The sequence below is a fragment of the Aythya marila genome (genome assembly GCF_965140915.1).
Source record: "Aythya marila genome assembly, chromosome: 29".
Classification (NCBI taxonomy): Eukaryota; Metazoa; Chordata; class Aves; order Anseriformes; family Anatidae; genus Aythya; species Aythya marila.
The window spans coordinates 250068-266398 of record NC_139070.1 but is presented as its reverse complement, the minus strand read 5'-3'; the positions used below and the strand labels follow the sequence as shown (position 1 = coordinate 266398).

Here is a 16331-nt window from a genome sequence, read left to right as displayed (position 1 = left end):
ATGCAATGTTCTCAATTTCTGTCTCTCCCCGTTGCTGCATTCTGTGTGTTCCTCATGATCACATTGATGGCTCCCAATAACTCAAAATTAATTACCTCTGTCTTTCTAGCTTACTTGACTTTTCGGTAATGGCAGGGGGGATATTGCTTACAGTGCAAATCTGTATTTGCACTGTAAAGTCTGATGTGACTCAGATCTGATGCTAGTGGCAACTGAGATGCATTAACAAACCTTGGAGCTGACAGAATTGACTCTGCTGTCTGTACAGACATGGGGGGCACTGCCTCTGGGTACCAGGGGTCTATATTCTGGGAATAGGCACTAAATTCATAGATTATTCACATACTAACCTGCCATTGTACACGGTTACACATCCTCTGACTACCAAACTGCATGTCTGTGCTGATGCTCCTGTCTCTGCAAACACGCTGCCACCATCCTTCCTGCCAAGGGCTGAACAGAACCATCAGCATCAAGCTACAACCTCGCAAAATGCCATCAGCAATCAGGAAACTGGGTATCTGAAAGAAACGGGGCAACAGCTCACATAAATGAGGCTGAAAGAGAGGCAGGACATGACAGGAGGGGCCGAGGCAAAGAGGCAATAGAAAAAAAAAATCAAAGACATGTCAAAAAACACCCCACAAGTCATCGATAGGAAAAGATTTTCCATTTAATACTAGACTCTCTCAGGATTGAGATGCAGGCTTTTTATGCAATTACATCCAATGTTAAAATTGGTAATACATAATTTACAAAGATTAACATCAAAACAATGATCTATTTAGATATGCTTTGTAAAAAGGAAATATATTAGCAGCATTTATTTTCAGCAATCACACAGCCTACACCCATGCAGACTAAGAGTTCATATCTATTTGCAATAATGTAGTGCTTCCTGGTCTTAAAACAGCGATCCTGGTGACACACTGGTCTTCTCATTATTATAAAATAACCGAAAAATAAAAAAAGTCATTAATTTCTACACCAGTAAGAAAAACAATTCTTTGCACTTACCTAACATTTGATTGTCTAAAAAACATTTTGTTTAGTCTTTCAACAAAAGAAAGATAAAATGACAGAGCTAGTGTCTCGCTTCTGTACGCACTTTATTTTTTAAAAACTTTTTAGTGTTTAACACCATTTGAGACAATGATTTCTGTTTTAAACTAAATGAGACAACTCAAGATTTTGGACATGCGATATTCCTACTACACGCACGAGTATTTTATACTCAGGGTTCCTGGTACTGTACAGTGCTTCTCTACAGTAAGAAAATATTCCAAACTATTTTCTTATTTCTTTTTTTTTTTTAATAAAATATTTTTTCTCAAAGGGTTTTTTCCTTTCTTTTTTTTTTTTTTCTTTTTAAATCAACACATAAAAGTTAATGGAATGAGTCATGTTCCACTAAGAGTAAAATAATTATAATAATAACAAGAATGTACATTAGGACAAGCTTGGTCCATTAAAAAGGAACATGTAACTACTGTATTGCTTTACATCCACGCAGCAGATATATACAACTTGGCACATTAAAAACTGGTTTTCTTATAAGAACATCTAAAACAGGACTGTATATGCATATGTACGTCTGAAAGACAAAAAAGCAAAGCCATCTTAAAGGGTCAGTGTATGCCTATCACCCCCTCCCTTTGCCAAAACCTGGGCTGGACCCAGAGGCAGGTGACAGCTTTGTGGCTCCTCACGCCAGGGAAGGTTATCGGTATAACGCGAGGGGTCCTGCTACAGCACTAGCTTGTGGTACACCATGTAAATCGAAATTTCATGCAGTGAGATTCAGTGCCTTGGCTCTTACTTTTGGGAATAATCATCTTTGTCAGGGCAGAGAGAGAGGGTGGTGCGAGATACACTGTCTCTTAATTTAAGAGACGGACATTTTAAGCTGTACAACCAGAACACAAGAATAGTGTTAGCAGTTGATATATTCTACAGTTCACGACAAATACTCGCTCTGAATACTGCTTGACGGTTCATGTAGTGAAGGTTTCCTTTTTTTTTTTTTTCCTTTTTCTTTTTAACAGGTTTTAATTTGCACAACACACTAGACACACAAGAACCACAGCTTATCAAAAAAACCAACAGCAATGGTGTTGTCAGGATTTGACTTGCTTTATAAAATTTCTCTGCAGAAAAAAAGTGAAAAAAATCACACCCCGCCCCCTCCCCCCTCTACAATGCAGTACAAGTGCCTCAACCAACCAACTCTTGCTTTACTCCAGCGTGACTTTGGAAATTGCTCCTTGTCACAGATCAAAGGTACATGTGTGCACTGGCCGTTCCACGGTGAACATTTTGCACATTCAGGTACGTTTCTCTCTTCTTGGAACTTGTGCAAATCAGAGGCCACAACTTTAGGGCAGCCTTTAATTTTAAGCCACTGGGCCTTCACCCTCCCATCTGGATTTCATTCACTGGCATGGGTAATGGTGGTGCCAACAGTATCTTGTACAATCACAGGTTAATTGGTGAACGTGGGGAATATTCTCATCAGAGTAAGTCTGTCCTCATCCTTCTTACCTCCCCATCTTTTTTTTTTTTTTTTCCGCTGAGTGGGAATATCAAGCAAAAATAAATTAAATTTGACCATCCTGGACAATAACCACGAGGTTTTTCTCAGTACCTAACATCAATACAAGGCACGCCCAATAACACACACACCATAAGAGCACTGCAGAGCAGGGCAGGACAACCTGCCAACCCAGACATCTAAGTGCTAACTGTTTGTATATTTGTCAGTTTTCTGCTGCCCTCTTTTCCTTGGCTGGTGCACAAGAAGTTGGGCTCCTGCCCTCAGTCCTCAGCAGACCTTGTAGCAGACTCCAGACCACAGCTTCCTCCTGTGGCATCACTTTCTGAAGCTGCTCTCTGGGATGGTGAGAGTGCGCCTCCTCAGTTTTCTTCCTGATCCTTCCTCCAGCAAGTAAGTGACATCAATAGCTGCAACAGACCACAGGCTATTTGTAAAGATGGTGACACCAGGTACAGCTTTACTATTTCCTTACTCACAGTTTTTAAAGGATGATTCCATCCATAGTGATATTCAAAACTCCACTGAACAAGGTGCTGAGCAACCCAAATTGTTTGAAGTTTGCCATGCTTAGAGGGGAGGATGATTAGACCTCAACCCAAATTACTCTCTGAGGCTATGCATTATTATTTTGTGTTAGTTCCCAGAACATGAAAGAAAAAAGTGAATTACTCGTCTGAACACAGTTCATCCTAGGTTTTAATTCTAATAGTTATCTAAGCTATCTCTAGATCACCCTGAGAAGCATGTTACAGTATGATTATGTATACACAAACCAGCATGTGGGAAGCATATGCCAGCAACCAAAGCACGAACTCCGAATATCACTGGCCTGTTAAAAAGGATGACCTGTAGCAACATTCAGGTTGCTGGATGTCCACTGTCACAGCAGCTAATGATATTGCAATTAAAAACAGGGAACTACTTAACCAGGGCAACCACTGCACCATCATTCTACAGTTTAGAAGTTACCCAGAACCCAACAGTAAGAACTATCACTAAAAGTCAAAAATTACTTCCTGAATTCTTTCTTTTTTCTTTGCATGTCTGTTGTGTTTCTCAGTTGTAAGCAAAGATTAATGGGGGAATGTCCTCAGACAGTCTTTGTGGTTACTAAAAATACTATACAAAACAGTGTCAGTAGAAAGAAATTTCATATGAATTCATAAAACTGCTACTGCTGCAAAAGAAAACATTACTGCAAATAAAGCTAATTATTAATAATGTCCACTAGTAAAATATTCAGACAGAAGTGTTAATTTTATCAACACAGTCTGCAGTGAGCTAAAGAAAAAACAAAACAAAATCAAACTATAGAAGAAATGCTCTTGTGTAACCACAGCATAAAATCTCACCGTTTTTCCCTGGGATTTTCTCTAAGAGGGTTAGCAGGATTTGATTAAGTCTCTCTCTCTGAATATGCCGCCTTTCCTCTGGAGTGCACAGCTGCCTTGTGTCAGAATTGCCTTCTTCCACCTTTTTATCAGTTTCACAGGTCTCACTAGAGACTGCCTCTTTTTCTGGCTCCTCTATGCTAGGCACCTCACTTGAAGTTTGCTCTTGGTTTCCTAATACATCCTCAATAAGTGGAAGAGAATCCTCTTCTTGGTTTAAGTCTTTGATCTGTGGTTTAGAGCGATCTGTTTTCCAAGATGATCTGACAGGAAAAGAAGAGTTTAAATACCAAATTTTTTCAGACACTTACCTGAAAGGTGAATTACTAGAGAGTCAAGGACTCCTCAGTAGGTAGGAGACTGTCTAGAATCTCAGTCATTTTACTTATTAATACATGCATTCACACCTACCAGATCTATGGGGGGATATAGGCCTATAACCTCATTTGCATAAGGTCAAATGCAGTCTTTAAAAAAAATAATTCATTTTTAATTTCAATTTATAAATATTTTCATTTGCCAAAATAGTTGAGCACAACACATACTGATGTTTTTTCTTCAATTACCATGGCTCCTGGTAAGTATTTGTAAAGTCTTTAAGAGAACTGAGAGAATGCACTAGCCTGGGCTGTTATTACAAGGAGTACATGGTCAGCCTATTCAGTGACTGATCTCCCTCCTGTGCTGGGGGCTATGCTCTCTTCCACATTCAGCTGCTTCTGCTAACTTTCAAAATGGCTTCTGTACTTTCTTGACTAGTAAACATATTATTAAGGAACACAAAGGCTGGTTCTATATTCCCTCTCTTTCCCCTCATTCCCTTTTCCTTCTCTGGAAGTTCAGAGAACTGCTTTAAAGAATTTAAGTTTATTATTTCCACAGCACCCAGGAAAATGGGTAGGAAGAACACTGGACACTTGACAAGCAAACAGGATCATCCCATCTCTTCTCAGCCAACAATCTGGTAGGTAAGACTTACCGGCCTCCATTTCTCTTGTAGTTGTCTGGTACATAATGAGGCTATAACAACAATAAAGATTATGGTTAATACTGAATAAACTTCACAGTGGAAGGAAGTGCTGGTCTAATATTATTGAAGTTCCAATATAGGACTTGCCTATCTGGCACTCTGCATATGCCAGTGCATGGCTGGTGTATCTCACACATAAGACAAATCCAAAGGAGAAGGGATAAAAACCTCATGTAATAGGGACAAATTAGAGCCAGACTTGCTGATTCTTTTTATCTTCTAAATAAATTTTAAGCCATAGACCATTATGAAAAAATCACTTTTTGCACAGCACAAGTTAGGAGACTACTCTAAATTCACTATAAGAACCTCTCTGCTCCCAAAGAAAAGTGCTTTCTTGCAGAAAATTTGCCAGATCTGATATCTCAAAACTCAAGAGACGAAGTAGTGTTGTGTAGGAGGATGTACACAATGAAGAATTGCTACTCCCATAGAATACAGGAAAATAAGATTGAAATGAATGGACAATCAGATGCAGCATGGTAAGGTAAGGTGTACTTCATGATCAGGCCACCTACCTATTTGGCTGCTGTTTTTTGATAAGACATCCATTTTCAGTGATTATTACGTAAGCAAGCAAGTGGTATGTCATTTGATAAAGCAGAGAAATGGAAATAAGAAAATTCTGCTTTTTTGTATTTGGAATTTAAAGGTACTGCTGAAAACCATTTTATAGGCAAAGTTTATTAAAATATCGAGCAATTATATCAAAGAAAAGAAAGCCTGACACAGACTGGCTAACAAACTCGCACTGGACTATATGCCGTGTGATTCTCTGAAACAGACAAAATCATTTTAGAGCTGCAGAATTGCTGCCCAAAAGTGAATTTTAAGATCTCCTCTGTTCAGGAATGACTCACATGAAATTACCATCTAGAATTCTGTCAGAAACCAACATCTCCAAACTTCCACATCACTATTTGTTTGCCTCAACACCTGTTTGCCTTTCAATTGCATATTCTGTGCCTACAGTCAATTTTTATTTCAAAGTTTTTTTTTCTAGACAACTATTCATCCAGTCTGTGTATGCTTACGTGTCATTTTCCTCAGGTTTACAATCCTTCATTCATAAACAGAGAGACAGGAGCTTCCGAAAAATATGTCCAGCCTTCTGGTAAAAAAATAAGGAAGCTATGAGAAGAAACACTTACTGAGAAGTCTCTCTTGGGTGTGAGTTTCTTGGGGAAGTGGTCAAAGGCATAGGGCTTGGTGCAGACAGGATAACGATTCCGGTGGATCTTGTAGAAGAGGTGAGCAGATTTATCAAGGCGGTAATCACAAATATATACATCCTGCTCCTTCACACCTTTTGGCCTCCCTGCAGTTTCAAAATGAAGTACATATGAAAAAATTATTAATCAGATTCAAGAGAAGACAGACAGGATACCAGTACAAAGCCATACACAGTGTCAGAAGTATGGGCTTTAGGGTGTTAAGTGGGATGGCAGGTATTATTACGATTCTGAATCAAGGGGAACAAATGCTGGACACATTCCTAGTTTAAACGTAAGAGAAAAACCTTTAGATTCCAACCAAATAATTCCAAAACTATTTTTACCACCATCACTTTCTTTTCCTTATGCACTGCAATACAACCCTGCTGCTATCTCCTCAGTACTGCCCCTTGTGCAGAGAAACCACTGTTCAGTGCTAAGGCAATAGCGCCTCCTCAGCTCTGATATCCTGTAAACATTGGCTACTGCCTTTTTGCAGCACTAACTATTTTAGCATACTTCCCAAATTTAATTTCTCATCCTATTAAGTTTCCTTACCTTTGCAGTAGGTGTACAGGTCAAGAACACAGCACGTTCCCACAACAGCCTCTAAGGGGATAATTTCATACAATGGCACCCGGAACAGCTCATTGTGATAAAACTTTCGAGAAGGGGAATGATGTGTTTCATGTGGACGGAAATAATGATGACCAAATGCAAACCGCTCCTCTCTGCTCGAAGATGTGTAGGTAAGAGAAGAGAACAAACAGAAGAAAAAAAGACTATTTCTATAAACCTGTGATACAACTTTACATAACGCCCTCCATTTAATTTTGAACTATCTACCTTGTACTTTGCAATGGCTGTGATGAAAGGCAAACTTACATGAATATAACACTTTCAACTTTATCCCCTTCAGCAAGTGGAAATATTCCTATTGTGATTTTTATGAACACAGCACACTTACCATGCTGCTATCAAAGGGGCATAAGCATTTAATCATGTTACACTGGCTTAGTAAGTCAGTGATCATTAGCTGAGCCAATTCAGCTGTCAGTGTGTATTCTCAGCCTATTCCAACAGTGAAGGAAATATATCAACTTGTATCTCTTATCCCTTGCTTACACCTCCAGCTTTATATGTTTTTACTTCACAGTTCTGGAGTACATGCAGAGACAAGTGGGAAATCATCAAGTCTTTGTAACTTAACCATATTCAGTCCCGCATTTTTAAGTTATAACAAGACTTCCACAAAATTACTGTGTTTTGACAGGTAGGTATATGGAATGTCTCAAATTCAAAAGATGCCTTGAACATACTTCTCATTTTTCCAGAGTTTTTCAATGCGGAAAATATCGAGTTTCTCCCTGTTGATGTGGGACAGCAGCCGATATGACTGCCGGACAGGGTGTCCATCTGGAGTTCTACGGCTGTCTCTCATCAGGTAAACACAATCACCTGGCAATAGGCACAAAATGCACACCTGTAACTTCTCATCAGTCCAGCACACCAAAAATAGAGGAGTAAATGGTTTCATTAAAACTAACATGACAGAGCTACCTAACATTGAATTGCAGAGTGATGCAAAACCAATCCAGAGCCAGTAAAAGAAGGAAAGGTGACCCTCATCGTTTTCAGAAAAAACTTCACTAGCAAAGAACTAAACATAACTTGAACTGCATGCCCACACTGAAAATAGTAACATGTAACAAATCCAGATAAATTATGGCAGGACATGTAACAAAATAAGTTTTTATAAGGATAGTATGGACAAATTAGTGATAGCTGCAATGTTTAAAGAGTAAGACTTTAAGAGGTCCTCTAACTGAAGAGCCCTCACTTATTTATAGGGATTCAATCACAGTGAAATGTGCACTCACACATCAGGCAGTTGAAAGCTTTTCAGCCTTGTTCATTGAAAACATGAGGAGTTCTCAAGCTTGGAACTAGAAGATAGACTAATTCAGTTGTTCAGACAACTCCCTGGCAGTGAAGGCAGACTGACATAAAGAAATGCTATCCTGTCATAAACCTTTTCAGTCTTATCACAAGATCAGCCTCTTCCTAACACACAACATGCAGGAAAAATGTCATAGTCTATGCATACTGCAACTGCAGGCCTGATGGTCACTACGATCTCTTTTGCCTTGTAGCTGCAAATTGCATGACCTTATGGAAACCAGAGACAGAAAAAGACTGTTTCAACTCTGCAACTGAATCGCAGCAATTACTATACACAAACATGCTTCAGAACCTTTGGTGGAGAACTCAGCAAAGAATCCATGTTTTTTTCCCTTTTTCTACTGTAATGTGTATTACTTCTTAGCATCTTCTGGGCATAGCCTTGCTCAATCTATCCCCTGTAACTGCACAGTCACTGTTGGGGACTAACTGTTGGTGGCAGTTCAGTCTTCTTTTTCCTCTGCTAATGATACACAGGGTTTAGCCATGTAAGCTAACATTTTTCTAATTAATCACCAATCAAGCCGTATAGAATTAGAGATATGTGGTTTTGTCATGACAAAAACGACCTTAACACTATAAATGACTGAAAGTTGACACAAAAACAGCTAAAACATAACTAAATTAAACAGATTATAGAAATACTGATGCAACCCTAGAAAGACAGCTATTCTCCAGCTGGCAACCCAGCAAAAAAACATGAGATGGGAACACCAAATGGCTGAGCTAGAGACAAGACAGAGAATGCAGAGCAATGTTGAGAAAGAATAAGGGAATGTAAATTCTAGAAAGCTGCAGAGGATAACGAATGCACTGTTCCTTGTTTTTGTTTTTTAATTCTCCACTTTCCTGAAGATTCCTATTTCTCCCCAGCAAACATGCCAACTGGTTTCATTCATTCAAGAGCATTTATCTTAAGAATAATATAAGATTCTTTCTAACCTTGAATGTATCGGTAGAATGAGGTTAAAAAAAAAATAATTAGTGAACTTCTTTGCCTTTACTTCTAAATGTTAACTACTGGATGCTGACTCTACATCTTTCTTCTTTGGCCAGAAGCAGAAACCTATCTGTGTTAAAGGTAATTAACATTTCTTTGTCAACCAGTCTGTGAGAACTCAGGTTCCTTACTATGTGTCACCCCCATGCTAGCACAGGGCACAGCTTTCTACTTCTAAAAAGATAAAAACACTTGAAACAAGGCGATGCCAGAAATCTGTGTACTATTATCTGATGGAAATCATAGTAGGCACCAGAGTAAGCACATACCTTGGCGCAGCAATAGGTCATCCCGTAACAAGCATATGTAGTAAACGCAGCCAGGCTGGGCGTAATGGGGACGAGGAATCATGGGAACCTCCTGGAGGAAAAAAGAAAAAGAAAGGAAATGTTAAGATGGCCACCATAATCAGAACTGATACGGATTTGACATCCTTTTTGAAATATGCAGACACTGCTACAGAAGAACTGACATGACTAAATGTAATCCAAGAAAACTACATTATAAAGTAAGAATCACACAATGGCCTTGCCAACATCACTAAATATAAATGAAAGCACTGCTTCAATTTGTAACTGTAGTAATGAAGAAGTATTTTTTACTCTGTTCACAGATCGAGGTTCACACTGCTCACACAAGTAGTGTTCAACGTCAGAATTCACACCCATACAGTCGCAATGCTGCCAGACCTAGAAAAATAGATGCATCCCAATTAGAAATTCTTGTGATATATTTTATTTATAAATCATACTTTTTGAGAAAGTATTAAGGAAAGCATTAAAATAAGCTTCACAAAGGAAATTCAAGACTTTCTCTGAACTATTTCATACTTCTTAAGAAGACAGGTAAGATCTCCATGCAACTCTTTATGTAAAAGCCCGTAATTGTTGAAATTCTGCACAGCCAAAGACAGGAGTTTCTGGCAGTTTCAGGAAGTGCTAGCTACTCTATACAGAAATGCAAATTGCATTTCCTCTTTGAAAACAAAATCTCTCAATTCTTCTGGAGAGGAAACGAAGTTCTGAAGAGGTAATTTAGGCTATTATTAGTGATGCAGAGGCTGCTGGTAGAAGTTCCACTGGTTATAGTGAATAGAGAAAGAGCTCCATTTTGTGTTCCCCTGCCTCACCATGCACTTTTCACACTGGATCATGAGTCCTTCATCTTTGTAAAGGCCACAAATGCAACGGATCACATCCTCGTCCTTCTCATGACCATTTTCTTTTTCGCAGACAGATGTCTCACTGCTGTCAGCTTCACTTGCTGTTTCTCCCACTATTTCATCAATTTGGGCAGATGCCTCATGACGAGCATTATAATATGCTTTCCGTAGCCGGCATACATCACGCCCAGTTGGAGACTTTCTGCCATAGTATTTCTGAACAAAAACAAAACAAAGAAACAAAAAACCTTTGTATGTGTTTGGTTTCCCCCTGCAGGTTCCATGTTTTTGCGCATTTCTCTTGTTTGTGCACACTCTTGAAAAGGTGCATCCACCCATGTGGTAACATGACTGTACACCTACTTCCTTTACTTTGAACCGCAGGTCCATGTATCTTAATGTATGACACTAAAGGACAATTTACTTCTCCCCCAAAGTACTGAAATTTCATTAGGCTAGCTATTGGTGCATGTTCTTTACTTTATTCGTCTGACCTAAGGCAAACAAAAGCACTAAGAATAAGCTGAAGTACATTAATTATCAATGTCTGTTCATCAGAAAAGGATTATCAGAAGTTCCCCTTCTCTAAAATATTTTTTCTTTAATTACTCTAAGTCAGCAAGAGCATTAAGCTAGGATATATTCCCAGATTCTACACAACACCCTTAAGGCCAGAGGGAGCCTCACCTCTGCATTCCGGAAGACCTTCAGCATGTCTCCATCAAAAGCCTCCACAGTTTTATAATAGCCAGTCAAGATCTGTTTCTCAATGGTGGCAAGGTCCAACGGGTCAGAGATCTTTTCATAATAGTCTGCATTTCTAAAATGGGAACGTATGCAGAATGTCAATTTCACCAGCATTTCAAATGTATGCAAATCCCTTATAGAAAACCATGGGTTGCTCTGAGAAGCATATACTTACTTTTTCTTTGGGGGTAGGTTGAGGAGAGGAGCTGCAAGAGCCTGCCTGGAGGAATCTGTAACGGGAACACACAGTTTAGCATCACTTACTTGAATAAAACTTTAAAAAAGAAGTAACTAAAACTAACTATATTCTATCTATGTTTAAAAGAAAGGCTCTTCTGGTATCGGGGAACTGAAATGGAGTTTGTTTCAAGAAGCTGGTTGCTGTACTCTGGATATATCAAAATGGAGGACAGTTTCCTTGCAGTTCAGTAAATTGTACCATTTTGCTAAACTACTGAAAAATCAGTTTAAAAGCATAGCAACACCTTCAGATTCTGATGTCAGAGGAAGGGGTTGAGGATAACATTGGTAGCAGGAGAAAGGAGAAAAAAAAACAACACAAGAAGTTATTTAAAGTCCTGACATAAACTATTTTTTTCTATTATTTCGTATTCAAGAGTTCATTGTTCCAGAGGCTGAAAAACATCTCTGTGGAGATTTTTCAGGAGTGTCACATCACCTTCACCTTTGTAGGATATAATGCTATCACATATTTCCTTGAAGATTTGTGCTAGGCGGGCAGCACGAGCCACTTCAATATTCTCTTCAGCTGCAGCCAAGCGCCGTGTTCTCACAGAGCGGGCGGTCTGAAGGGCTGAAAATTGGGTCATGAAGACGTCTGAAAGAGGGCAAAAAAGAATTATGCCAAAACAAAAATTTACTTGAAGATCAAATTACATTGTCTTTTCTGATCCAGCAAGTCCATCACCAATTATTAAAATTAACTTTTTTTAAAGCTACTATAACAGTAAAAGATTATTTTCACACGTAGGCTCTCACTGCTTATAGGTCATCCAAATTGTTAAGATGGTTACCAAAGTATTTTATGTTGCTGGAGCAAACATAGCACGTCACTAAATTTACTCAAATTACTAATTTCCCAACTTATTGTGTACCTTACAGTGGGGACCAAATCCTGCACAGCAGTGAAGATTATGGTCCTATGAACAAAGTGCTATTTTGAAACAGTATTAATACATTAATTCCAATACCTATGTTTTGTCCCATTCCCAAAATTGAATGCCAAAATGCTTTCTTCTCTAAAGGCATAATTCGTAAGAAAAAAGCATTAATTATTTCAGAGGAAATTGCAGAATCCCCTAATGCAGAAATACATAGAAAATATAAAAAAGTCTGTCTTACCCTGCTATGTAAATACAAGAGCATACATACACAACTGCACAGATATATATTTTTTATCTGTAGGGCATTCCCTGTGTGCATTACAATAGATACACTGATCCTGTAGGAAGGCTAAGTTCTGTATGTAAAGCAAAGTTAAGTTCTTCTTGGACATATCACATAGGATCTCAAAGGAAAAGAGTAGCAACATGAGGAACCTGTGCTGGCCTTACCAGATTTAATGTTGCCATCATCCCGACAGATTCCATTCCAGCGGTTGTATAACGACGCAGTATGGATATTATCACTGACATGCTTCACTTCCTCTTGTTTTTGTCGAATCTTTTCCCAGTTTCGTACCAAAAATACATGGTGTTTTAACACAAAATTTCTATATAAATTAAAAAAAACCAGCATTCAGAAATCAGCTTCTCTATAATTAATACCTTAACACAGCAAAAAAGAGATATTCAGACGTAAGCTTCTCACGTCAGTGATGAGAAATACCACCCTAACTCGTTAAAGAAGAACCAAGAACTTCTTACTCAGACAGTTCAACGATGCCCTACCTCTTAGAAAGTATCAGTTCAACATTTGCACTGCCCCTCAATTTGTGAGGTAAAGAACACCACCACCACCACCACTGAAATCATTCCCTACCTTTCTCTGTTAGACATGGGCTTCATCTGAAGCTGTGGTGTCAGCCTTGTTGGTGTGTTCACGCTTTCACTGGGTTCCTCTGGCATGTGGCCCCTCTGGAAAACAGATCATTCTGATAGACAGGAAAAACTGTGCCAAGAACCTAGCGAACCAATAGCTTCTGAGACAGAAACCGTAGCATTTCTTTTATGTTTAAAATACTACTCATCACAGTCTACAACTTCCTCACGATGGGGAGTGGAGAGGCAGCTGACCTATTCACCATAAACACCAGTGATAGGACCCGTGGGAATGGTGTTAAGCTGAGGCAGGGGAAATTTAGGCTGGATATCAGAAGAGGTTCTTCACCGAGAAGGTGGCTGCACACTGGAACAGGCTCCCCAGTGAAGCAGTCACTTCACCAAGCCTGTCTGAATTTAAGAAGAGATTGAACTGTGCACTTAGTCACATGGTCTAAACTTTTGGGTGGACCTGTGCGTTGCCAGGAGTTGGACTTGATGATCCTCATGGGTCCAACTCGGGATATTGTGTGATTCTACACTTTTTTTAGTATGGTGTCATAAACTGATTTCTTACTAACTTTTATCCATGAAAGAAGATGTCTTTACTACTTACTCTCTTTTTTAGCTTGTGCTTTGACTTCCTTTTTTCTTTTGACCGTCCAGTCCTTCTGTGAGTGCTCACAGGCTGGTTGCTTTTGCTTGCAAGTCCATTCATTCGTTGACTTTTACCTCCAATTATTCCTCTGCATTTGTCAAAACCACACTTGCAGAGTTGCTTTGGAAAAAAGAAAAGTTACTTTAAATAAAATCCAAAACACTTGGATTATCACTCAGCAATAAAATCCGTTCTATTAAATACAACACAATGGGTTTTGCTTCAACTCTACTGAACTGTTTGTCTTTAGTGATTTTTTTCAAGGTCTTGCATTGTGATCCTTACCTGTTTTTCAACATTAAATGAGTGAAAATTGTAGTCATAAGTCAATTCAGTACCAGCAGGCATGTCTTTAAGTGCATACAATCCAATCCGGTAAACACCATTAACAGACCTGCAGGGAAAATATAATGAAATATTCCAAATAATTAAAATGAAAATTGTCTTTGTCCACATAGTGGAAGTGTTGGAGACAGGAAACAATACTTCTGCCATGCTCAGGAGTACTCTTGTTCTTCATTTGACCTGTTCTTTTTTCTGTCTCTTACAACAAACTTTGAAAGCCACCAAAAATCAATGCTATGTTTACAAAGAGCAGGAAGTTGTGCTACAAATAGAGAAGCTACAAACTGTATTAGCTAATATGACTGATCCACTTATCAACCCTCGCCATAAATCAAGAGCTTACACTGAATGTTTCACCTCAGTTCACAAAATGCACCAAAATTTACTGTCTCTCTGATTCTTTCTGTTGGATTCTAATATTTTAAATTTAATTACTATTGCTTAAAACTACTAGAATTACCTGAGAATCACAAGCTTCCATGCTGTACTACCACTATAGCTGATACCTATTACAACCATTTGCTTTTTCACTATGAATTTCTCAGAAGCCCTTTCTACTAGCCTGGCACTCAATTTATTCTGCTAACATAGTACTGGTATGACACAGGGTATGCTGAAATCAGACCATTCCCCTGTTCATATGCTTTAAAAACATATTTGAATTGCAGGCGTCTGGCTGGGACGGAGTTAGCTTCTTTGCAGCACCCTGTAAGGTGCCATGCTGTAGATCTGGTGCCAAAATAATGCTGATAACACACCAATGCTTTAGCTGTTGCTGAACAGCGTTTGCATAATGCCAAGACCTTATCTGTTTCTCACTCTGACACTACAGTGAATAGATGGTGTGTGTGTGCATGTGCATATGTGTGTGTTTCAGAAGAGGCTAGGAGGGGACTCAACCAGGAAGATCACCTGAAATAACCAAAGATATTTCACACCATATAATGTCATGCTCAGCAATAAAAAGGGAGTGAAGGGTGTTCAGAAGGTTAGGCTAGCAAACAGGCTGGGCATCAGCCTGCCCATGGGAAGTGGTGAGTGATTACCTTTACATCACTTGCTTTGTCTTGTTTTCTTTCTCTCTGTCTTCTCCCAGTTTAGTTATTAAACAATTTTATATCTACCCACAAGGTTTCTTGCTTTTACTCTTCCCCTGTCCTTCACACCAGGGGTGCGAAGAGAAAGTGAGCAGCTGTGTGGTGCTTAGCTGCCTACCGGGATTAACCCACAACACCATAAGGAAAGAATATACACAGCAATTATTTTATGGCATTACCTAGTCTTCAAAATTTGTAGCAGGTTAACAGCACGACAAACAAAAATATTGGATTTGCCTTGCCAGAAAACTTAGATCCTGTCACCAAAACGTCCACTTGGAAACAATATTTCTCTTCTGCAATGCGAGCATGATAGTAAATATTTTTTACACTGTTCAGCTCGATTCCCCTATTTTTAGATCAGATTCTCTTAGATGATCTGGTTATCTATATTTTAGCCACTGCCATACCAGTCTCCCAGTAAACAGAATATATTTTTCTTACCATTTCTGCATCTCACAGTTAGGATTACAGCTGTGGTTGATAAAACGAGCCTCATTGCCCATACGATAACTATCTATCACCATTCCACTGTCTAAATTCAGGCAGTAATGATCACTGTGATTATGGTACTGTTCAATCATCCGGTTCCTATGAAGCAACACAGGAAAGTTACTTGTGATTCTCCTTCTTGCTGCAAAGCATACAGGGAGTAACATAGTAATAGCACATTCAAGAATTCTGAGAGAGGGTTTTGAAGAAAAACAATTGTAATTTTTATACTTTATAGAATTGTACACCTAGAGACGGAGGAAAACCATTATAATACCTATTTTTATAAGTCAAGGCCACTGACAGAGCTTGGATTAGAATTTAGAAATTTGCTCTTCTGGAATGCTCCCTTTTGGGTTCTGCAGATTATTTGTATACATTTCATGTTGATAACCTGTGTATGGAAGAGAAAATGCAAGTATACATTCTTCGATGTGTATATGTATGCATGTGTACAACATTCAGCTCCTCCCTTTCATTATCTGGGGTTGGACACAGTTTTTGCAGTTACATCCATGGATTACAGCTACTTCTTTTTAGCAAGAGAGCAACAGTGACAAGAGAGTCAGTTGTGTCAACAGTTACCTCTGTATGAGGAGATCAGATTTGCCTTCTGATGGAGCTCTAAGAGAAGCACATAGGTCTCGCCAAACTAAATTATCCTCTGATGTTATGTAGT

At 38.9% G+C, this 16331-nt stretch overlaps 1 protein-coding gene across 4 annotated transcripts in view; it reads right to left on the bottom strand.

Annotated features, from left to right (window-relative positions):
* Positions 1 to 655: 655 nt before the first annotated feature.
* ASH1L (ASH1 like histone lysine methyltransferase) overlaps positions 656 to 16331 on the bottom strand; it is a 58225-nt gene continuing 42549 nt past the window's right edge. For 2 of the 4 annotated variants that reach the window (XM_082781044.1, XM_082781047.1), the window contains exons 12-28: positions 15605 to 15751; positions 14004 to 14112; positions 13677 to 13838; positions 13062 to 13156; positions 12635 to 12792; positions 11740 to 11898; positions 11236 to 11290; positions 11001 to 11133; positions 10281 to 10529; positions 9754 to 9840; positions 9421 to 9511; positions 7509 to 7647; positions 6748 to 6920; positions 6127 to 6293; positions 4925 to 4965; positions 3907 to 4208; positions 656 to 2961 (exon numbers count right to left, since the gene is read on the bottom strand). In XM_082781044.1, coding sequence (XP_082637170.1) covers positions 2870 to 2961; positions 3907 to 4208; positions 4925 to 4965; positions 6127 to 6293; positions 6748 to 6920; positions 7509 to 7647; positions 9421 to 9511; positions 9754 to 9840; positions 10281 to 10529; positions 11001 to 11133; positions 11236 to 11290; positions 11740 to 11898; positions 12635 to 12792; positions 13062 to 13156; positions 13677 to 13838; positions 14004 to 14112; positions 15605 to 15751 — 2359 coding nt within the window. In that variant the 3' untranslated portion in view covers positions 656 to 2869. The remainder of the gene's footprint in view (positions 2962 to 3906; positions 4209 to 4924; positions 4966 to 6126; positions 6294 to 6747; positions 6921 to 7508; positions 7648 to 9420; positions 9512 to 9753; positions 9841 to 10280; positions 10530 to 11000; positions 11134 to 11235; positions 11291 to 11739; positions 11899 to 12634; positions 12793 to 13061; positions 13157 to 13676; positions 13839 to 14003; positions 14113 to 15604; positions 15752 to 16331) is intronic. The other 2 variants (XM_082781045.1, XM_082781046.1) reach the window with 2 other exon arrangements.